We start from the raw sequence: 23,153 nt of genomic DNA, 5'->3' as shown, positions 1-23,153 counted from the left end.
TCAATTGATTCTCATGTCTGCCATTTATGTCTCCCTTTCCTGAATGCTTCCCTGATCATCAATACTTTTCTTACAATGGGACACCCAGACCTGAACATAATGCTCCATGTGTGGTCTGACCCGGACAGAGTACATTGGGATTATCACTCCCACTCCCAGTCTTGGACACGACTCTGTTAAAGAAGCTTGAGATCACATTACATTCCTGGTTGCCAGTTTTTTCACTCTTCCACTTAGTTCTTACACAACTTCAACGCAGGTTTTCTTTTAGAATCCTGTTGTTACTCAATGGCATTCATTTCATTCCATACCTAAGTTTATTTTTTAACTGCACCTTCAAATCTGCCGTACCTACTCCCTCTGACAATGATCTATTTTTATAATTACAGAATCATAGCATTGTAAGGGGTCTCTAACTGCAGGGCTGGAAAGAACCTTGCCAGTCATCGGTTCAAAACATGAATCCTGCCTAGAGCATCACCTCCAAAATAGTCAGCCACCCTGTGCTCAATATTTCCAGTCACCAGGAACTCGCTGCTGTTTCTTTATCAAACCTTATTGCATTAAATTTCAGAGACGTTTCCACCGCAGGCAACCCATTTCAATTCTGGACAGGTCTAATTGGGAGCTAGGCAGTTCTGTTTTGTTTTTTCCTTATACTGAACTAATATCTGCTTCTCTTATACCCACTGGCCCTAGTTTTACCTTCTGGGGCCAAGCAGAACAAATCTAAACCTTCTTTCACATGACAGTCCTTCAAATATTTGAAAACAGTGATCTGTCCTACCCGCTAATATTCTCCAGGCTAAATATTCCCAGTTCCTTCGACTAATCTTCCATCCTCCCATGACATTATTTCTCTATCCACGTCACCCTCCTCTAAATACATTTCATCCAGAAATGTTTCCTTCTAAAATGTGGCAACCAGAACTGAACACAGTTCTCCATAAGCAGTCTGGTAGGGCTAAGCGTTCAAGCCGCTCCCTAAGCTTATCTACCATCCCGGAATCCTCAGACAGGCAATCAAACCACGCAGAGAGCAAGCATCATTTCCGCGCCTCTTCCCACCATGTTGGGCACTGTCTTTGGGGACAAGTGGTACATTTTAGAAGGGCAAGTCCCATCAAAACTGAATCACAACGGAAAGCTGTTACCCCCACCCAAATGACTCTCCTCTAGGGATGCTTTCCCCCTCCATTATTTCTCCTCTCCAAACACATTTTTGCCATTCAATTTACCCCCTGCCGTCCGAGCAGAGCGGAGCTTGTGAATGAAGCAAGACGAGAAATAAGTGTACGTGTTTACTGAATAGGCTAAGAATCAAGAGGGTCCACTGTCAAGGGGAATTGGTGCGCTCCTTCCCTCAGGAGAGGCTGCAGAAAGAAGGATGTGTCTGCTTCCAGGGAGGTCCTTCTCCTGCAGCAGCAGCAGCGAGCAGAACCGGACCTACACCTGGATGGGGTACGATCGCTACTAGCTCAGGGGGCGGGGGGCGGTCCAGTTTGCTCCTCCTCTCTCCCGACGCGTGGCTGGGACGAAGGAAGCCCCCCTGCTCCCCCTAAGCGAAGAAGCTCCTAACTTGGAGCCGGGACTCCGGCGGACAGACCAGAGCATTCGCCGTAACTTGAAAGCACCCTGCCCCCAGCCCCCGAGGGAGGAGGCCCCCTCCAGCAGAAGCTACCCCCCTACCCCTATTTCCCCCCCCCCCCCTCCCCTCCGCCCGGGATGACAGGCAGAAGCTGAGCAAGCGCAGACCACCCAGGCTAGAGCTCGGTAACACGCCAGAGAAGTCAGCCAGAGGCGCGGACACTCGTCCACCTTCCTCCCCACCAAAGCCTAGTTAGCGCCCCTTCAATCCAAGCACGCCTGCGTCATCATACTCCCCTCTTCCCCCACTTCTTATCTCCCCTTCGCCTGAAGACCTCTAGGCCTCAGTTTTCTAACTTGTAAAATGAGGGGTTTGGACTAGATGATCTCCAAAGGACCTCGCAGCTCCCAATTTGGGGGCCGCATTTACCCCTTACCCCTTCCTCTCCAAAAGTGGGCAGGGGGAGCCGCCTTTCCCCCTAGGAGAGAAGTCCTTTACTGTTCTAACTTCACCCCGGGCACTCTGGGGTCCCAGCACAACGTGGTTTAATTAATTCCAGACAAGCTGGCAAGCTGGCTAATTAACGGAATGGCAAAAGGGGCCCCCCAAATCCACTTTACACGACTGTGCATTGTAAAGCAGTGACTTCTCGCGGGAGGAGGCCCCTTTGTGACTACAGCCTCAGGGTGCCCTCCTTCCCCCCCCCCCCCATGCTTAATCTCTCATGGCACCGCAGAGGGGCACCTGGGTCCGCCCTGATCCTCACACGGCTGTACCTCTGCTGCCTCAGGCCTGAGCCTTGGACGCTCACTCTCACCCAGACCTAACTGACCAAGTTAGATAGCTGGTGCCGCAACACCTTTAGAACACTTTGACCTTGACTTGACTTTTTTCAAAATTAGGGGATGGGGTACAGATTTAAGATTTTACAGCTGTAGGGGACTCCCTTCAGTGGAAGTGTGGAGAACCCTTCCACAGATACCAGTTGGCTATGCTTTAAAATTTATCATGCTAGAAAGTTCCTAAGGCACTTAGTTTGGGACCTGTCCATGGTCACACAGGTAGCATGTAAGAAATAGGACTTGTACTCAGGGTCTTTTTGATAGAAAGTGCTGACAGTTTTCTCTACTCCACTATGCTGCCTCTCCTTCCTACTCTATCCTAAATGTCATTGATATCGAAACCCTAACAGCACACCCAGTCTCCTGATCATCTTTGTCCCAGAAGCCTGCTTGAATCCCTGGGTTCAAAGACATGACTGACCTAATTACCTTTCCTCCCTGAACGTACTCCCTTTATTCCCACCTGCCATACACTTTGAACTGCAGGAGTATGCCATCTTAGTGTATTCACAAGGGAAGGAATGCAATGAAAACTCCCTCTTCTACAAACTTTTTTCTCTAGCTAAGGCTTCCCTAGGACCCAGTTCAGCTCTATGACTTTGTAACATCCCACAGGAAAATGGGGTCTTTGTCCAGAGGGTGGGAGTTAGGGCTCTGTATCAGGCTCCTTCTTCAGTTTATCATCCTAAACTAGACCTCAGCTATGGAATTATTCTTGAAAGGTTCATTTCCTCCTCCTGTTCCTCCTCCTCCAGGAGAGAGAAGAGACCTCACAGGAGCTGCAACCATCTCCTTTCACTACAGATGTGCTCATGCTTCCCCCTCCCACTTCAGCCAAGCTCAAGAAGCAGGGTCACAACCAAGCTGGGGAGTTGGCTTTGTACGTGCATATGTCGTTGTGTTTGAAAGTGACTATCACATGTGCAACTATATTTGTAATTTCATTCACGCACATAGATAAATAGGAGTATGTGTCTATGTATACGTGCCTGAGTCTCTCAGATGTCTATTTTGGAAGTATGACCACATGTGTATATGTGATGTGTGTGTGTGTGCGCGCTACACAGTTAACTGAGCACTATGAGCAGAGGGTGGATCTCTGGCTCACATTTAGGCACATTCAGTAACAGGCTGTGGCTGCAGTCCAGAACAGCTGGATCGCATGTGACAGCAGCAATTTCTACTGGTTCCAGGAAGGGGGAGTGGACTCTCTCTCTGATGCCTTCTAAAGCTGGAACAAGAGGCAAACCAGAATCCTAGCTGCCAACACCACTGAGGCAAAGCTAGGAGAGAGAGCTGCATCCCAGAACTTCATCCCCATTGTGAGTGGTAAGCCAGAAGGTCTTGGCTTCCATCTCCATCCCTCCTAGCTTTGGGGCTGGAAATTAAATGAGTGATCATGAAATAGCTCCAAGCAACCTCCCCACTTCCTGAAACAGTGGGGAAAAAGGGCTCAAAGCACCAACAAAGTGCTGGTCCAGGGATTCTTGGCCTTGTTTGTGTCCTGAATCCCTCCAGCAGTCTGGTTAAGCCTATGGGACCCTGTCTCAGAATTATGTTTTTATATAATTGAAGGAAATGCTAAATTTCAGTCAGTGGTTAGTGAAAAGAAAGATGTAATTTTTTTCCCACCCAAATTCAAGGAGTCTGAAATTGTGAACCCAAAGTTAAGAGCCCCTGCTCTGTGGTGAGTCAAGAAACCCACTCCCTGTTCCCTGGAATTGGGGCCTCACACACTCTCTCTCCCCACAGGAATTTTTTCCAGCCCTTCTGTCTATCCTGTCTTAGACTGGTCACCTCCCACACCCTGGGAAAGGCCAAGAACACAGCTGTGGGTCCCATTCCACTCAGGGACAAATCAGAACAGATGTGTAGTGGCAGGAGGCCCAGCTGGCAGCCAGCAGTGGCTGGGGGATTGGAGGAGTGGGTGGGGAGACAGCAGCAGCAGCAGCAGCATGCAGAGCCTGAAAATGGCTGAGATCAGAGATGGGAGTGCTGGCCCGACCCCGTCCTCTGCCTCTTCCACAACTGACACAAGGCACCTGGAGAGAAAGCTGGCTTCAGATATCTGACTCCACCCCACTCTCCAAAATTTACTTGCCAGCTTGAGACTGCATGAAGGGATGAGTGGGGAACAGGTGGCAAAGGAAGGAGACAGAAGGATCTGTCCCAACCATCTTTGTCTGTTTGGTTGCCTTGGCCTCCGGCCTTCAAACACACACTTTGGGAAGCAGAAACAATTGCTAGAAAGTCAAACCTGATACATGATAGGCAGGGCAGCTGTGGACACTAACATAGGTTCTGGGCCAGAGCCCATTGCCTGTATCCTCAACAAGTCATATGGGAAAGGGAACATTCCCTTCATAACAAGGTCAAATCTGATTCCCACTGCATTCCCAGCCCCAAGGACACTGGGAGGATGACAGATAACAACAGCTCTCAAGATGCATGCCAAAAATGAGAGATGCTTCCTTGGATTTTCCAGCTACCCCCTGAACCTTCCGCTGCCAACCCCTCCATCCCACCCCCACCAAATAATAAAACATGACTCATCTTCCTTTGAGGAAAAATATTTAATGACAGGTTCATAAACCTATTTCAAAAATGGGGGCCCTCCCCTGAAGAACCCCTTCATACCCTCATTCTCCTCCCATGCCAGCTGGAAGGCAGCAGCCCCTGCCCCAAACAACATTCCCAGAATCTATGCCTAGTTCTTGGGCTGTCTATACTCTGAGTCCAGGCCTCAAAGGCCCCATCACATTTGTGTGGGTATACAAAAATGGGAAAAATACTGTATTGTGCCCATGAGGGCCCTGGTTCTCTCTTTCCTGGGAGTACTATGGGACCAGCCCATGACTCCTTCTCATGTGGCTAAGGCATCAACTCTTCCTGTCATCCCCTTATTACCCCAATTAAATAGAACATTAAACAGTCTCTTGACCCCAGTGGGGAAAGTGGTCATGAAAGCACCAACCCTAACTCCTGGACTTGGCTCCCCTACTCCTCATTAAGACTCCATGGCCTAATAACCTTCAGGGCCCTGGACTTCACAGGTATAGCCTGGGGCACTGCCCCCAACCCAATCCCAGGGCCCTCTTCCTGTAGCTGAAGAGAATTGGGTCCAAGTGCATTTTACAAGCACCAGGATTCCCCATAGCCACGCAAGAGTGGTTCCTCTGGCAATAAGACGGACAGACTGACTGGTACAGCTCTGGCCCAAGTCAGAAGTAAGTAAGATTTTTGACAGCTCCAATTTCCAGCATTCGCTTGATAGCCAGGGCCTCATGAGAGACATTGTGTTCTGATGCCTTTGGGAATTTGAAGAGAACACACTTAGGTACTCACACAGGTTTCTATGCCCCATTCCCAGCCCTCATGAAAGTCCCCTCCTCACAACCATCACCATCTCCCCACCCCCCAGAAGCTCCCTCATTCCCAGCTCCTGACTTCTCAACAGAGAAGAGTTTAGGATTATAACATCAAGAGTGATCTAATAGAGGGAGTCCTGGTCTGGGAGCCAGATCAACTGGATTCTAGTCCTGACCTGGGAATAGGTTGTGTTAGCCCCAACATGGACTTCCTTTGTACCCTAGCACTATTCTGGCTTCCATTCCTGAGAAATTAGACCACTTTTTCCCCTGACTGCACCTCCCCCTTCTCTTTCAGGGCTTATCCAATCACTCACTCTATGGTCTTGTCTCCCCTCTCTCCCTATCCAAAGTCCACAGGAATTGCACAAGAGAGGGCAGGGACCTCAGAGAAATATGGAGACTCACAGACATTGACTTGAGAGTGATCTGCTCATAGTAGTGAATGGTCTGCTTCTTATTAGAGGAGTCTGGATAGCCAAAGCCTGCAATGTGTACCAGGTCACAGAGGTGAAGCGCCAGGGTGATTGCCAGCAGACCTGTGGTGGGTTTCTAGGAGGAGGCAGAGGAGTGGGGCAAAGAGGGAAAGTGGGAAGAAGGAGGGAGAAGAAAGGAGAGGTTAAAGAATTAGGGATGAAATCCTCAGATCCCAGAATCCCCAGAGGGCAGATCCCAAGCCCTGTCCTGCTCTGAACTCACTCCACATCTATGACCCCAATCCATCCTCCAGCTCCCTTCTCCCTGCCTTCCCCTTCCCAGCCAACCTGCTTGATCTTCCGGGACGGTCGAATAGGTAGGCTCAGCAGTTTAGCAGCAGTGACCTCCATGAAAAAGGGGTTAAGGATCCGAACCTGCTTAGGGTTGACATCCCAGATGAGGGGGGGCTGTTTCCAGAAGCCCTTTAGCACCTGGAGTGGGAAAAGAGTTAATGAAGAGTGGGCTTTATCCCTAGCAAGCCAGAGACTGGGAAGGAGAGTAAATAATGGAAGAAGTGGGTCTGCAATGAGAAGCAGAAGGACCCCAGGGCAGGAGGAATCTGAAACTGGGGTTACATGCAGGGAAGAGAGGAGAGAGGCAGTGAGGGGGAGCTGAAAGAAGCTGTCATATTTTACATAGGCTGGGTCACAACATGGAGAGCAAAGACAGATGTTCTCCATCTTTGTGGAGACACAAGTAAATAAAGTAGCCTACTCTCCTCCCAAGACGGATTGAGTTACACATAAGGTAAAAAGCCTGAATGGATAGGTCAGCACTGGGTGGTGGGCTATAGAATCTCCCAAAGATCTCTCCAAAGGCTCTAGGCTGCAGTCCTGCTCAGGTGTGTTCTGAGACACTGACCCCAGATGAAAATAAAGTAATTATGTACTGGTTTCCAGAGGCCTAAGACCTGATTGTCCCATATCTGTTAATATTTAGGAGGAGTGGAGGTGACTCAAATTGCAGGCCCTGATCTCCAGCTTACCCCACTCTGCAGGGTCTTTGTACTCACTCGATTTTTATCCCTCAAGATGGTCTCAATCCAGTGAAAATCAATCGCCTTGAAAGGCACAAGGACCAAGAGGGTGTCAGGGTTGTTCTGCACTTTGGGGCTAAAGTGGGCCGACTCTGGGTAGAATAGACGCATGGTGGTCTTAGATCCCACATCACTCTCGTAGCCAACCACTGGAGCATTGTTCAGCCTGGGATGGAGGGAACAGTCTGATCATTACTCATGAGACTTTCTCCCACATTCCAGGGGGCTCATAGATTTGGGGATAAAAGGGACGTAAGAGAATAAAGCCAATCTATTCATTTCACAGATGAGAAAACTTAAGCCCAGGGGAAGAAGTCACTTGCCCAAGCTCACAAAGTGGAAGAAGTAGAATGTGAACCCAGGTCCTCTGACACTCATATGGTCATTAGATTTCAGCACAAGGGCACTATGGTGACATAGACACAGCCCTTCTCCTGGACAGACACATGGACCTAAGTTGCTATGAGTCCCACCTCCAGGAGGAAGGAAGGGAAAAGGCATCTCACCAACCTGATGACCACGTCATATTTGTCGATGGTGTTCCCCAAAGAGCTGTTCTTTAGTCGATGGCCATTCCCCACCACCACGCACCGGAGGCACTTTAGCCTGTCACAGAGAGGGGAGAGTATCAGGGAACCCTACCTGGCCACCTCCTCTACCCGCCCTCCGCAGCAAGACAACCAATCACTGACTCCCCTTTCATCAATACACCATAAAAATGTGCCAAAATCTCAACCCCCCTCATGTCAATCAGAATCCCCCACAGGGCTTGCTACAGAGTCACAGGGGTACCTGGCATCCAATTGGAATCCAATTCCTAAGATTGGACTTCAAGGGTGCCAAGGAAGGAGAAGAAAAGGAAAATTTAGTGGAAAGAGACAGCAAAGGAGGAAGAGAAACTGGGGAGTTGAAAGGAGAGTTGATAGGGTAGAGGAGAGCATTATAAACAGCAGAATCAGAATTCTGCTTTAGACTCTCCAAGCATCTCCTGCTCATCTCCATCCTGTCACCAAGGTGACACTTTCAGTAGCCTATGTCACCATGGGGACTGGCAGACCTGGCTCACCCAGGAGAGAGGGAGGTTTATCCTGTGCCTGGTTCTCACCCAGGGGACCAGGTGTGCAAAGCTCACTGGGACTGATCTATGGCCAGGAATGCCTCAAGACAGGGCAGGAAGAAGACCAAGGATGAGAAGATTTATACCAGGATCAGACACATGTGAGCATTGATCAGGACAGAGAAGTAGCTCCATAGTCCAAGACTAAAGCTAGGGAATGGCACAGAGGGAGATGGAGAAGACAAGAGAGGCAGTACTTAGTACTTCAGTAGGGACAGACTGAGGGGTGGGAAGCAAGGGGAGGGGGACAGTTTTTGCTCACTTCTGGATGCTCTCTGGCATGGCATAATTGGTGATGGCCAGAACCCTCAGGAGCACATCTTCTGCAAGGACAACAGAATTGGAGAGGTGGTAGAAGCAGCAGCACAGTCCCTAGCCTGGAAATCCCTCCTCATGCCCCCTTCTTTTTCCTTCATACAGTATGCCATCCTCCACAGACACACAGCTAGGCTCCTCCCTTTAGATCTCTAGCATCTGGGCACTATTTGTTTTATATGTAACAGTAATGAAAACTGCTTAAGGGAAGGGTCTGTTTTGCTCATGTCCTTCCATTTCCAGGGACTAGGATAGGACCTGGCACACAGGAGACACTTAAAAAATGTACACTGATTAAGTGATTGGTAGGCCTTATGAGTGGCTCAGTGCTAAGCATACCGGCATCATAGAGATCAATGTGTAAGGATGAGCAAGGTCAGGCATGGAGTTAACAGCCCAACCTCACTGCTGGCACTTACCACTCCCCTTGACACCGTAAGGCAGCTGGTAGGTGGATGTTGTCTGTATCCAGAAAAAATCCTTCAACTGCAAAAAGGTGGGTTGGTCTCGAGAGTAGCTACAGTCCAGGGGGAAGAAGGGGAAGGGTGAAGTATATCCATCCATTAGAACCAGGGCCAGGCTCCTGCCTAATACTATCCCCATACCCACTAACTGACCCAGCAGCCCCAACCCACCTCGTTCTCAGACTCAGTTTGATACCCTGCTCTCCCTACCACTCTCAAAGGTTGCCATTACCAGTAATGGACCAGTCTTCTTCACAGGGCACCTGCCTGCCCTGGACTGAAATCAGCCCTATTCTCTAGTTTTGCCCATGGAGCCCCACCCTCTCCCCCACCCCATCCTCACATACTTGCCAATGAGTTGAGCAGCTTTCTTTTCCACCTCACCCTGAGGGCACTTCAGTCCTTCCATTTGGACAGGGAAATAAAAACTGGAACAAGGGGAGGAAAAGGAGGAGAGTCAGAGGCTCCCTGTCCTTCTGCCAAAGACACTGTGAGCCTGGCACCTAAGACACACTAACACTGTCAGGTCCAATTAGGACTCCCCTAAAAAATGTCCAGGACATCCAGAGAATGAGCCCTTCAGCTGGTAGAATGTAAGTTCCCTAAGAAGAACTTTGTCACTTTTATATTTGCTTCCCCAGGTCCTACAGAGTGCCCTAACTCCTCTTTCTACATCCCCTGGGGTGGGGGTTCATGCTGGAGCCTGGCCAATGGGGAGAGCAGCCAGCTATCCCAGGCCTGTCCAATCTATCAGCCCACCTATGTCCAGGGGGAAAGTAGGAGAAAGAAACAATAATGGGACATCTGGTAGGGCAACACATCACAATCCAAAAGAGCTTTATCTACACTATTTCTTCTATACCAAATTCCATTTGATCATACAATAGCCCCATGAGGCAGGTAGTATAAATACCCTCATCTTCACTTAAATGAAGAAACTGAGTTCAGTGACTTCTCTAGGAAGGGGAGGGGAAGGGATTACATAGACATTTATATAGCACTTACAACATACATGCCAGATACTGTGATAAATGCAGAATACAGTTATCTGGCTGACATATGCTTTAACTTCTCCTAGGCCCTCTGCTCTGTTCCTATCCCCACCTCCAACCCCTTCCAGTTTTTCAGGGGCTGGGCTTCTAAGTTGTAAGATAAATTAGTATAATGGAGATAAAAGCTATACTCAGGTAACACATACCTGTCTTCTCGGGAGATAGAATACCAGGCCATGACCAGGAACAGAGCCAGCACGGCCAAGATCTTCCAGCCTACAGACAGGATACCCAAAGAGACTAGAGAAGATGGTAGGGGCCACTGGTTCCCAATCCCACTTCTTCTCATCATACTCCAGCTTCCTTCCCCACTGGCACCCTTCAACCCCAGCTAAGCAAATTCATTCTAGCTCAAGACAGACATATCCTCACACCTAGAATAGTACAAGGGGGGTTCTCCTTCTCCTTCATTCCTGAAAGATCCAGATGCAAGGTCCTTATCCCACTCTAATTGTTGTGGATTGGAAGGCAAGATATAAGACCACCCACTACATCAGAGTCAGCCCTCCAAGGAAGGGTAACCCTCCAGGGAAGAAACTCACGAGATTTGCTGATCATGTTTCTCAGCAGGTAGCACGGCTCCCAAAGAGAGCTTTCATCTCGGCTGCCTCGGGCCACCTAGGAATAAAGAGTAACAGGTGTCTGGTCAGCCCCAGAAAGTTAACTTCTTGACCACTCAAGGAGACCATACTTATAGGCTATCTGTTTCCCTGATTGACTGCCAAGTTCCCACCCTGAGGAAGTATGTGGCTGTTTTATTAGGGCCTATGTCAGGGGTAGGAAACCTGAGGCCTTGAGGTCACATATGGTCTTCTAAGTCCTCAAGTGCAGCCCTTTGAATCCAAACTTGAAGCTGCACTTGAGGACCTAGAGGGCCATATGTAGCCTCAAGGCCACAAATTCCCCAGCCCTGGCCTAAGTTTTAGCTGACCTGATAGTTCCACACCTCAAATCCCAAATCCTACCTTACTGACCCCCAGGCATTTTCTGACATCCTAGGAGACAAATTACGAGAAGATGGTAGCCACTGGTCTCCTCCTCCAGTGGAGGGGAACGAAAGGAAAGGAAAGGCCTTTTTCTACCCATTGGGAAGACATGTAGAAAACAGGACTCAGGCTTTAACTTTTGTAGCTAAATCTTTCCAACTTGTAACTCTATTTTCAGGTTATATAGCCGAATTCAGGTAGTCTCACATCTACTTGGTAGCAAGCAAGCTTCTCTAACTTTTCCCCTCCTCTCCCCCATCCTAACTCCATCCCCCTAGAAAAGAATCAACTTGGCATGTGGAGAGGGCTGCCCCCACCTTCTTATGGCAGTTAAGCTAGCCTTGAAAGGGTTTGGTTAATATTCCATCTACATAGATGTTTACTCAACCACCACTATCCAAGGTCAGCTACCATTGGTCCTGCCAAGAAATCAGAGCAGGATGGTTGGAGAGAAACATCCCAGCAGGTTCCCTCTGAGTGAGAAAACCCAAAAACAATGGCTCAGAGACTGTTGGACTTCCCAGATTTAATGCCAGGAGGATACTCCCTATGCCCCAAAGCAAGCACCTCCCTTTCAACTTCCCTTTCTGGCCAGCACGACCTTATTTATTTCCTTTTGAGCTGACCAGCCCAAACTCTGACCAGGAATTTTAGGGGATGCATAGAAGGAAATATTTAAAAACTCACTTACATATCATTTTTAACTTGACAACTCACTTTCTAGTCATGATAATACTACACACAAGTAGTCTAAGAGCATTTTACAACGGAGGAAGTTGAGACCAAGGTGTTTGGCGAATAGTCAAACAGCTAGGAAGCATGGGACCTGAGAAACCAGGTCTTTCTTGACTCCAACATGAGATTTTCCCCACTAGGCTACATTATCTCACTGCACCTGACGTGGTTACCCACTGCCTGCGATGGTTAGTCCTGGAGGACTGAGTTTTAGTCAATAATGAGTAAGTATTTATCAAGCCCCTACTATGCACCAGACACTGTGCTAAGCCCACAGAAAAAGCCAGAAGGGTCCCTGCACTCAAGGAGCGCACAGCTTAATGGAGAAGGCAACACGTAAACAACAATGCACAAACAAGGTATTCACAAGAACAATTGGAGAGGATCTCAGAGGGAAGGCAACAAATTGAGGGGGACCAGAAAAATAGGATTTTAGTTAACACTTGAAGGAAACCAGGAGGGTTTGTATGTCAGGAGGATTAGGAAGGCCAGTGCCAATGGATCACAGAGTATGGGGAGGGGGTTAAGACATAAGAAGACTGGAAAGGTAGGAAGGAGCCAGGGTAGGAAAGGCTTTAAAAGCTAAACAGAGGATATCCTATTTGGTCCTGAAGGTAATAGGGAGCCACTTAAGAGTTAACTGAATATGGGCAGGTAATATTGGTCAAAAAGAATTTTCTATTCTCCCCTGGAAATAATAAGGAGCCGTTGGAATTTGTTGAACAGGAGGGTGACATGATCAGATTTGCACTTTAGGAAGATTCCTTTGATAACTGAATGGAAGATGACAGGGTCAATCAATAAGCACTCATTAAACAATAAAGTATGTTTGCCTAGTATTCAAGAATTTTCACCATAAGGCCTCAATCTTATCTAGGACTCGCCAACACCAACTTTCTTTACCAGCCAGCCTAGTCTACTCACTGTCCCCAATTCACCATGTACATTCTGGACTCAAACCTTGGATTATGCCATTCCTTCTCCTACTCTCATTGCCCTCCACATTGCCTCTTCCCTGCCTACCTAAATCATAACTTGAGATTCAACTAAGCCACCAGGGCTCTCCCAACCATCCTAATCACTCTTTCTTGAAATCTCACAGAATTTACCACTTACTCTCTTATACTGTTACTCAAATATCTCATATAACAATAGTAAAAGCTCATATCTGCTATTGACTTAAGATTTATGAAACATTGTCTTCATATGAACTCTGAAAACGGTACAAATATCTTTTCTTTTTTACAGATTAAGAAACAGAGGCTCAAACATGGAAATATACCCAAAAGGTCATTAAGCTGTACATATCACCCACTGACAATATGATATAACTACTAGGCATATACCCCTAAAGAAATAAGAGGAAATAAGGAAAGTTCCCATATGCGCACACACACACACACACACACACACACACACACACACACACAATTTTTATATAGCAACACTTTTTACTGTAGCAGAGAACTGGAAACAAAGTGGGTACCCATCAATTAAGGAATGACTGAACAAATCATAGTTTATAAATGTAATAGAATATTGAATCAATCCTTAATCATTTAATAAACAACTACCATATGCCAAGCACTAAACTAAGAACTGCTAATTTTTAAAAAAGAGTCAAAAAAGTCCCTTCCCTCAAGGAAGTGAAAATCTAATGGGGGAGATAGTAATATATGAATAAATATATACAGAGCAAACCACATACAGGATTAAATAGGAAATAATGAAACGAAGGAAGGCATTAGAATTAAGAGGGGTTGAGGCAGGCTTCCTGTAGAAAGTAGGATTTTAGTTGGGACTTAAAAGGAATCCAGAGAGGTCAGTAATCAGAGCAGAGGGGGGAGAGGGTTCCAGGCAAGAGAGATAGCCATAGAAAGTGAACTTCCAAGAACTGAAAGATGTAGTATTTCTTTGGTGGAACAGCCAGAAGGTTAATGCCACTGGATCAACAAGTATGTGTTGAGGAGTGAGTTGTAAGAAGATAGGCAAGGTAAAAGGGGCTAGGTTATGAAGGGCTTTGAATAGGAAACAAAGCATTTTGTATCTGCTCTTGGAGGCAACAGGGAGCCACTGGAGTTTATTGAATGAGGGAATGATATGAGAAATTATGAAAAAGCCAGATTCAGAGAAACCTGGGAAGGAATATATGAACTGGTGAAGAGTGAAGTGAGCAGAACCATGACAGTTTATATAATGACTATAACACAGTCAAAGAAAGCAAATGTAACACTTAATCACACCTACAGGAAACTGACGATGATTCAAAACATGATCTTCTCCTAGCAGAGAGGTAATGAACTAGAGAGGTATAGAAGGAGATATGGCCACTGTGTGGTTTCATTTTGCTTAAGAATTTTTATTTGTTATCAAAAAAAGAACAAAACTGAATTAGATAAGAAAATATACTTCCTTCCTTCCTCTGCTCTGGCTACTGACCTCCCTGGCTTCAAGTCCCAACCAAAATCCTACCTTCTGCACTCTTCCCCAACCCCTATTAATTCTAGTGCCTTTCCTCTGTAAATTATTTCTTATTTATCCTTTTTTTTAATTATTTGATTCGAGAAACAGCTCTCTGGGAAAGGGAGGAGAAAATGGAGCATGCAGGGAGATAAGAATGATAGAAGAACAAAAGATCCATTAATTTTTTTTAAAACACAAAAACCAGAAAGTCACAATGGTAATGTGACTTACTGACATTACTTACCAGTGGTCACACCGCAGTGTGTATCAGGACTTCTCCTGACTCCTAAAACCAGTGGGGATTGTGGAAGTACTTTCTTTTATAAACACTGTGAAGCACTTTATAAACCTTTAAAAGTGCTATAAAAAAATATAAGCTTATTATTTCTATGATACCAACATCACTTATGTTCCCCACCTAATCAAGATAGTAAGCTTGTAAAGTGCAAAGATCATATTTTATGCTCCTTTTGAACCCTCTCAAAATACTTCATAAATATAAAATTACACGCACACACACACACACACACTTTTTTTTAAGTTTTGCAATGAATGTCTCCAAGAAGCTCTAGCTAAGCTAGAGGTAGAAGACAAGAGGACAAAATCCAAGAGCATCCTGGGATGGAAAGTGTAAAGGAGCAGAAAGGCAGGAAAGGAGAGGAAGAGGAAAGTAGGAAACAGAATGGAGGAGAGGGAGAGATCTTTAGTCATTTAAGACCTTCAATTTCAACTGTATAAGGAGCTCCTAGTGAGGAAACTCCTACCAATGCACCTCAGCAACTGCTTTGAAACTGTGTCTTAGAGTTGTCTGGGGCACAGAGAGGTAAAGTAACTTTTCTAGAGTCAGGCAGCCAGGATGTGACAGAAGCAAGACTTGAATCCAAGTTTTCCTGACTTACTAAGAAGAGACGCTCACTGTGTGCTCCACCACACTGCCTCTCAAGGGTAACAAAGCTAAGACTATAAGAATGAACAATTAATCTATATTAGCCTATGTGTTTTGCAGAGTGCTCTAGACCCTGGAACCAGGGAATAGATGTGAGTTGGTGGGTCAGAGGAGACTTCTTGAAGGGGCTGCATTTTAAGTTCAACGAGGCGGGGGAGGGTGGAAGGGACTGAAAGAGGCATAAGATTCTCAAGAAAAGCTGGATAAAAGGACAGAACTGGGCTGAGCTGCAGTTTGTTTTGTCTCCATCTCAAGTCGCTGGGGACAGGACTCCTGTATCCTCTAAACGTGGGAAGACACTACGGCAGGGATGGGGAACCTGCAGCCTCAAGGCCACATGCAGCCTTCTAGGTCCTCAAGTGCATTCCTTTGACTGAAACCAAACTTTTTTTGTGTGAAATTTGGATTCAGTCAAAGGGTCACAGGAGGATCTAGAGGGTCAGTCACACGTGGCCTTGAGGTCGCAGGTTCCCCACTCCTGGACTTAAGGTATTAAGGAAATGGAGTCCTGAACCTTTTTGGTCTCTAATAAAAAAATCCTATTACTCAACTTCTATCCACTCAATCTCAGTCAATGCCTACGGAGCTTCATCCCAGAGCAGAAAGAGCCCCTGCCCCTGTGAAATATACAGTCTCCATTGGGGTTGGGGGGGGGGGAATACATACACAGGGAACTACAGGACTGCTTTCTGTCCACCTGCTCTACCTAGAATGAGCCTGGCACAGCTCTTAAGGAGGCACCAATGAAGTGGTGTCTACTTGGTATTCCAGATTATGAACTGATTATTAATCTATGGAACAAATACAAACCCAGGAACAAATGCAAAGATCCCAATGATGCTTTCCCCCCAGCCCTGCCCTCCCAGCCCAGGCCCTTCCTCACTCCTTCTCTAAGCACTCAGGTACCAAGAAGATGAGTGAAAGGTCAGAATGGGATGGGCCTGGGGATTCAGAGTCCCAGGACAGTCCCTCTTAGACTAGGGACCAACTCCTACCTCCAGTGGGTGTTTCAGCATGTCAGTTTCCTTACCAGGCCAAATCTTTGCCTCAGAAGTCACTAAGTCCTAGGTCACGGTTTCTTTCTCACCTTTTCTTGACCCATTACCCCATTAGCCAATTTGTCTCTCCTCTTTATAAGATGAGGAAGTTAAAACAAGTAAAAGCCAAACAAATTCTCAGATTTTGGCCATAGAAGGATGGGAGGGGCTGGATACTGCTAGGATGTGTCAATCAGGCTGGTTAATTAACAGAATACTTCCTCTTTCCAGAGATTTCCCTAATTTCTGCACTTTAATTCTTTTCTTCCCTTTCTTCCTTTACTTCCATTATTATTCCCCACCTCTACCTAAATAAAATTTTATTTTACCACTTAATTCTTGTACCTGTGTTTTTATGATCATAAGGACCTTCCCAGTATGCAAATACCCTTCACTATTGTAGAATGGTAATCATTTCTAATTTATAAACTTAGAGGCTGGCTTTATGATGTGTGTGTGTATTTACATATATAAATTTATATGCTGTTTCAATTCAACAAAATTTTTTTAAGCTTCTCCGATGTACATGACAATATCATAGGCTCCAGGACACAAAGACACAGGAAAAAAAACAGTCCTTGACTCCAAATATCTTACACGATCCTTAGGGAATATAGCATACTCTAAACAAGTAAAAACTAAGGTAATTCAAGGAGGGGGTAGATCATTAACAATGGGGGAGAATCAGACGTTTCATGGATGAAGTGGTACCTACCTAAGTAGGAGAAGGAAAAGAAGGAAGTGCCTTTCCAGAAGTGGGGAAAGCCTAGAGATGATCAAACATACTTAAATTCAGGGAACTGCCCTGAGTGGCTGAATAATTATGGGAAAAGAGAATAATTTTGAATTGAATTTTTTAAAAAGTTCATTATTTTTGGAAGAGGTAGGGGCTATCATATTCATGCATATAGTTTGGGGTTATTTTAATTGGAATTAAAATTAGCCATCTTCTATTGAGCAGTGAGGAGCCACCATAATGCGGCAAAAAAGAGCATCGGGCTACGTAGGAGTCAGACATCTGGGCTTAGCAAAGGCAAGTTCATTAACCTCAAGATCAGTTTCCTCATGTGTGAAACAAGAAGTTTGGGGGTGGAGCCAAGATGGCGGAGTAGAAAGACACACATATGCTAGCTCTGAACCCACAGCCCATAAAATATCTGTAAAAAAAGAACTCCCAACAAATTCTGGAGCAGCAGAAGCCACAGAACAACAGAGCAGACGAGATTTCTGTTCCAGAGAGCCTGCAAACCTCTTGCAAAAGGTCCTTCACTCTGCGGACCCAGAGGCGAGCCCAGCCCTGCCTTGGCAGCACGGGGCCGAGAGGAGCAGATTCGAGCAGGCTTCAGGGATGGAATCTCCAGCGGCCATGCAGGTTCCTCCACCCACAGGTGACGAGGGTCGGTGAGAGGGTCTCCTTGGCGGGTCAAGAGCGGAGTGGGGTGCCCCCATAACTCAGGCCCCCTCGGGAGGCAGCAGCTGAGGTGGGAGCAGTCCAGGGCTCCCCAAGCACGCAGGAGCCCGGATCCATTGTTGAAGGTCCCTGCATAAACCCCCTGAGGGAACTGAGCCTGTGAGGCAGCCCTGCCCCCACCTGAGCAGCTGAACTTGAGCTCATACTGAATAGCAGCCCTGCCCCCGCCCAAAGTCCTGAGGCTGGGAAGCAGCATTTGAATCTCAGACCCCAAGCACTGGCTGGGAGGATCTGGAGGCGAAGTGGGTGTGAAGAGAATATTCAGAAGTCAAGTCACTGGCTGGGAAAATGCCTAAAAAAGGGAAAAAAAATAAGACTATAGAAGGTTACTTTCTTGGGGAACAGGCATTTCCTCCCTTCCTTTCTGATGAGGAAGAACAATGCTTACCATCAGGGAAAGACACAGAAGTCAAGGCTTCTGTATCCCAGCCCACTCAATGGGCTCAGGCCATGGAAGAGCTCAAAAAGGATTTTGAAAATCAAGTTAGAGAGGTGAAGGAAAAACTGGAAAGAGAAATGAGAGACATGCAAGCAAAGCATGAAAAACAAGTAAACACCCTGCTAAAGGAGACCCAAAAAAATGCTGAAGAAAATAACACCTTGAAAAATAGGCTAACTCAATTGGCAAAAGAGGTTCAAGAAGCCAATGAGGAGAAGAATGCTTTCAAAAGCAGAATTAGCCAAATGGAAAAGGAGATTCAAAAGCTCACTGAAGAAAATAGTTCTTTCAAAATTAGAATGGAACAGATGGAGGCTAACGACTTTATGAGAAATCAAGAAATCACAAAACAAAACCAAAAGAATGAAAAAATGGAAGATAATGTGAAATATCTCCCTGAAAAAACAACTGACCTGGAAACTAGATCCAGGAGAGACAATTTAAAAATTATGGGACTACCTGAAACCTTGATCAAAAAAAGAGCCTAGACATCATCTTTCATGAAATTATCAAGGAAAACTGCCCTGAGATTCTAGATCCAGAGGGAAAAATAAATATTGAAAGAATCCACTGATCACCCCCTGAAAGAGATCCAAAAACAGAAACTCCTAGGAACATTGTGGCCAAATTCCAGATTTCCTAGGTCAAGGAGAAAATATTGCAAGCAGCTAGAAAGAAACAATTCAAGTATTGTGGAAATACAATCAGGATAATACAAGATCTAGCAGATTCTACATTAAGGGATCAAAGGGCATGGAATATCATATTCCAGAAGTCAAAGGAACTAGGACTAAAACCAAGAATCACCTACCCAGCAAAACTGAGTATAATACTTCAGGGGAAAAACTGGTCTTTCAATGAAATAGAGGACTTTCAAGCATTCTTGATGAAAAGACCAGAGCTGAAAAGAAAATTTGACTTTCAAACACAAGAATGAAGAGAAGCATGAAAAGGTAAACAGCAAAGAGAAGTCATAAGGGACTTACTAAAGTTGAACTGTTTACATTCCTACATGGAAAGACAATATTTCTAACTCTTGAAACTATTCAGTATCTGGGTAGTGGGTGGGATTACACACACACACATGCACACGCACACGCATACACACATAGAGACAGAGTGCACAGAGTGAATGGAAGAGGATGGGATCATATCTTAAAAAAATGAAATCAAGCAGTGAGAGAAAAATATATCAGGAGGAGAAAGGGAGAAATGGAATGGGGCAAATTACCTCTCATAAAAGAGGCAAGCAAAAGACTTATTAGTGGAGGGATAAAGAGGGGAGGGGAGAGAAAAACATGAAGTCTACTCTCCTCACATTCCACTAAAGGAAGGAATAAAATGCACACTCATTTTGGTATGAAAACCTATCTTACAATACAGGAAAGTGGGGGATAAGGGGATAAGCAGGGTGTGGGGGATGACGGAAGGGAGGGCATGGGGAGAAGGGAGCAATTCGATGTCGACACTCATGGGGAGGGACAGGATCAAAAGAGAGAATAGAAGTAATGGGGGACAGGATAGGATGGAGGGAAATATAGTTAGTCTTATACAACACGACTATTAGGGAAGTCATTTGCAAAACTACACAGATTTGGCCTATATTGAATTGCTCGCCTTCCAAAGGGCAGGGGTGGGGAGGGAGGGAGGAAAAGAAGTTGGAACTCAAAGTTTTAGAAACAACTGTTGAGTACTATTCTTGCCACTAGGAAATAAGAAATACAAGTAAAGGGATATAGAAAGTTATTTGGCCCTACAGGACAAAAGAGAAGATGGAGACAAGGGCAGAGAGGGATGATAGAAGAGAGAACAGATTGGTGATAGGAGCAATTAGAATGCTTGGTGTTTTGGGGTGGAGGGAGGGGACAAAAGGGGAGAAAATTTGGAACCCAAAATTTTGTGAAAATGAATGTTAAAAGTTAAATAAAGAAAGAAAGAAAAAAAAAAACAAGAAGTTTGGACTTAATCTCTGAGATCCCTTCCAGTTATGAAAACCTAGTACTGTGATGACTTTTTCCCCAGAACTTCATGACACATTTTGAGATAACCAGTTACTGTTACTCCTTTTCCAGCCTAGAAGGGTATCAATCACATGAAGCTGGGAACCACCAGCCAGGCAACGACAAGGCCCAGCCAGGACAAGGAAATGACATTGAGCTCCAATTTAATAGACACCTCCACCTGGGAAGCCTACCTCAGCTAAAACAGATGAAAGTTCAGCTATCTTAGGCAGGTAATACCCTGCCATAGCTCACCTACTTGTTTGCCGAGGGCAAAGAGTACTCACTGGCAGCAAAATGCCATCCTTATGGCATTATGATTCTTATGATTCAGCCATTCTGGAGAGCAATCTGGATGTACGCCCAAAGGACTATGAAACTGTGCATATCCTTTGATCCAGCAATGAAAAGGTCTATATCCCAAAGAGATAATAAGAAAAGGGAAAAGGATCCACATGTACACAAAGATTTATAGCAGCTCTTTTTGTGGTAGCAAAGAATTGAAAATTGAGATGTCCATCAACTGGGGAATGGCTGAACATATCATGGTATGTGAATATAATGGAATACAATTGTTCCATAAAAAATGATGAGCAGGCAGATTTCAAAAAACCTGGGAAAACTTAAATAAACTGATGCTGAGTGAAACAAGTAGAACCAGGAGAACATTGTACACGGTAACAGCAACATTGTTCAATGACCAGTTTGGATAGACTTAGCTCCTCTCAGCATACAATGGTCTAAGAAAATTCCAAAAGACTCATGATGGAAAAAGAGAAAGAACTATGGAGTCTGAATGCAGATCAAAGCATACTGTTTTCTTTTTTTTGTTTTTTTCTTTCTCGTGGTTTTCCCCTTTTGTTCTGCTTCTTCTTTCACAACTTGACTAATGTGGAAATAAGTTTAATGATTGCACATGTATACTCTTTATCACACTGTATGCCATCTTGGGAAGGGGGAGGGGAGGGAAAAATTTAGAACTCAAAATCTTATGAAAGTTAATGTTGAAAAATAATTTTCTTTAAAAAGAAGGAAATGCCATCCTTAATATTAGCAGGCAAGTGAAACATTTTTCATTAGGATATACATAAAGGGAATTTCATATTGTTTTAAAGCCAAATATTTCTTGACTACACAATCACAAAGGACATTATTTTTATTCCTCAAACTAAAAAAAATAAAACAAAACACTAAAATGTAACTGCACTATTTTTTAAATTAACAACTAAACTTTCCTCAAAAAATACAAACTTTTGGCAAAGGACTTCTTTTAATCAGATCCTTCTTTCACTAAACAAAAACAATCTTTTCAGCCTTATCTTCTTGGCTAAAATAAGCATCTTTCCAACTGTACCTTGCTCCCTAACCTCTAACTATGCCATACAGGGTCAGTGGTGGAATTTAAAGTTTGTCAGCCATCCTTTTAAATTTCTGACACTTCTGCCTTCCTAGCCCATACCAACCAGAGGTCCAGAGTCACACCCAATAATTGCCTAAGGCATAAAAAAAATTATCCAGAGGAATCAAAAATGGCAAAATATCTACTTTATTTTCTCTGGACCCATAACTGGCTGGAGTCCCCAGACAGGCGACTTCTAACGGGAGGTGAGGGGGAGGGGGCCGGCAAACAGCACACCTGACCCCACAATTGGGCCTGGCAAGGCAGCACCCTAGAAGAAGTCCAGAACCAAGCAGCTACTTGCCTCCCCTCCGTCCTGAGTCACAGCTTAGCATGAACTACCAAATAGGAAGCAGAAAAAACGACACAGCCCCTGTCACTGGGATTTCTGACTATGAAAACAGGTGGTACAGAGGAAAAGACCATCAAAACCCCCCCCACCACAGTAAGGGAATCTACCTGACTACTGTCTTCATCCCATTGATTCAGGAATTCACATAGCTGAACAAACTGCCAATCTGTACTATTTTGTCTGTTACTTTTGGACAGGACTGGCCCTAAACAGGTCTCCCTGTTCTCTGCCTGTCCCTCCAATGACACCTCTTCCCCCACCGATGACATCTAGTACTTTCAAGTTCTCTCCCTCCAGGCTCCATATCAACACTGGCTCTCAAGAAAGGATCTAAAAGTTATCACTGCTAAGATATAAATGATTCTTACTAACTTATTAAACCTCCTAGTATCATTTTCAATAACAACAGACTACCCAGCACATAGCAGGTGATAAACTAATAAATGAGTTGAGTGACTAAAGAAGTTCTAGGACAATATTATCTCAGATATCAATATATTTAAGTAATGAATATGATAAAGTAAAGATGAAACTTCAATGAGAAGAAGCAAATAAGCTCTCTTAGATATCACTGAGACTTGGAAGGATGGAAATTATGCCTGGAATACAGTAATGGACAGATAGAATCAAAGAATCTCAGATTTAGAAAATGATGAAAGGATAGAAACAGTTCTCAGAAAAATGGGCTTTTCGGACAACTGTTAACAATATAGAAGAATATCCAAAGGCAATAGAAAGAAGAGATGAAAATAAAGATGGTTGTGAAACTTCACCTCAACACCTCATAAATGGGTAAAGATAGCAAAAGACAGGAATAGTCAGTGCTGGAGGGGTTCTGGAATGATGGGTACACTCTGTTGGTGGAGCTATGAGTTAGTCCAGTTATTCTGGAAAGCCATCTGGAACTATGCTAAGAATGTCTAAAGTGTAAAAATGACAACAAAATGTCTCTGAGTTTGGCTCAGAGATCCCACTATTTATACATACACACACACACACACACACACACACACACACACATAATATATACACATGCATACATTGTTGGTGTTTGTCCTCCATTCTT

The 23,153-nt window shown here is 45.0% G+C and overlaps 1 protein-coding gene across 12 annotated transcripts in view; it reads right to left on the bottom strand.

Moving 5' to 3' along the window:
- ST3GAL4 (ST3 beta-galactoside alpha-2,3-sialyltransferase 4) overlaps positions 1-23,153 on the bottom strand; it is a 118,349-nt gene that overhangs the window by 9,119 nt on the left and 86,077 nt on the right. For 4 of the 12 annotated variants that reach the window (XM_072611542.1, XM_072611551.1, XM_072611549.1 and 1 more), the window contains 10 exons: positions 10,802-10,877; positions 10,406-10,475; positions 9,555-9,635; positions 9,163-9,260; positions 8,691-8,751; positions 7,822-7,917; positions 7,288-7,477; positions 6,563-6,706; positions 6,207-6,350; positions 4,985-5,738 (listed from right to left, as the gene is read on the bottom strand). In XM_072611542.1, coding sequence (XP_072467643.1) covers positions 5,652-5,738; positions 6,207-6,350; positions 6,563-6,706; positions 7,288-7,477; positions 7,822-7,917; positions 8,691-8,751; positions 9,163-9,260; positions 9,555-9,635; positions 10,406-10,475; positions 10,802-10,877 — 1,047 coding nt within the window. In that variant the 3' untranslated portion in view covers positions 4,985-5,651. Of the gene's footprint in view, positions 1-4,984; positions 5,739-6,206; positions 6,351-6,562; positions 6,707-7,287; positions 7,478-7,821; positions 7,918-8,690; positions 8,752-9,162; positions 9,261-9,554; positions 9,636-10,405; positions 10,500-10,801; positions 10,878-23,153 lie in introns of those variants that run through there. The other 8 variants (XM_072611545.1, XM_072611541.1, XM_072611539.1 and 5 more) reach the window with 3 other exon arrangements.

Source organism: Notamacropus eugenii, chromosome 5 (genome assembly GCF_028372415.1).
Source record: "Notamacropus eugenii isolate mMacEug1 chromosome 5, mMacEug1.pri_v2, whole genome shotgun sequence".
Classification (NCBI taxonomy): Eukaryota; Metazoa; Chordata; class Mammalia; order Diprotodontia; family Macropodidae; genus Notamacropus; species Notamacropus eugenii.
This window is presented reverse-complemented; position numbering and strand designations above follow the sequence as displayed.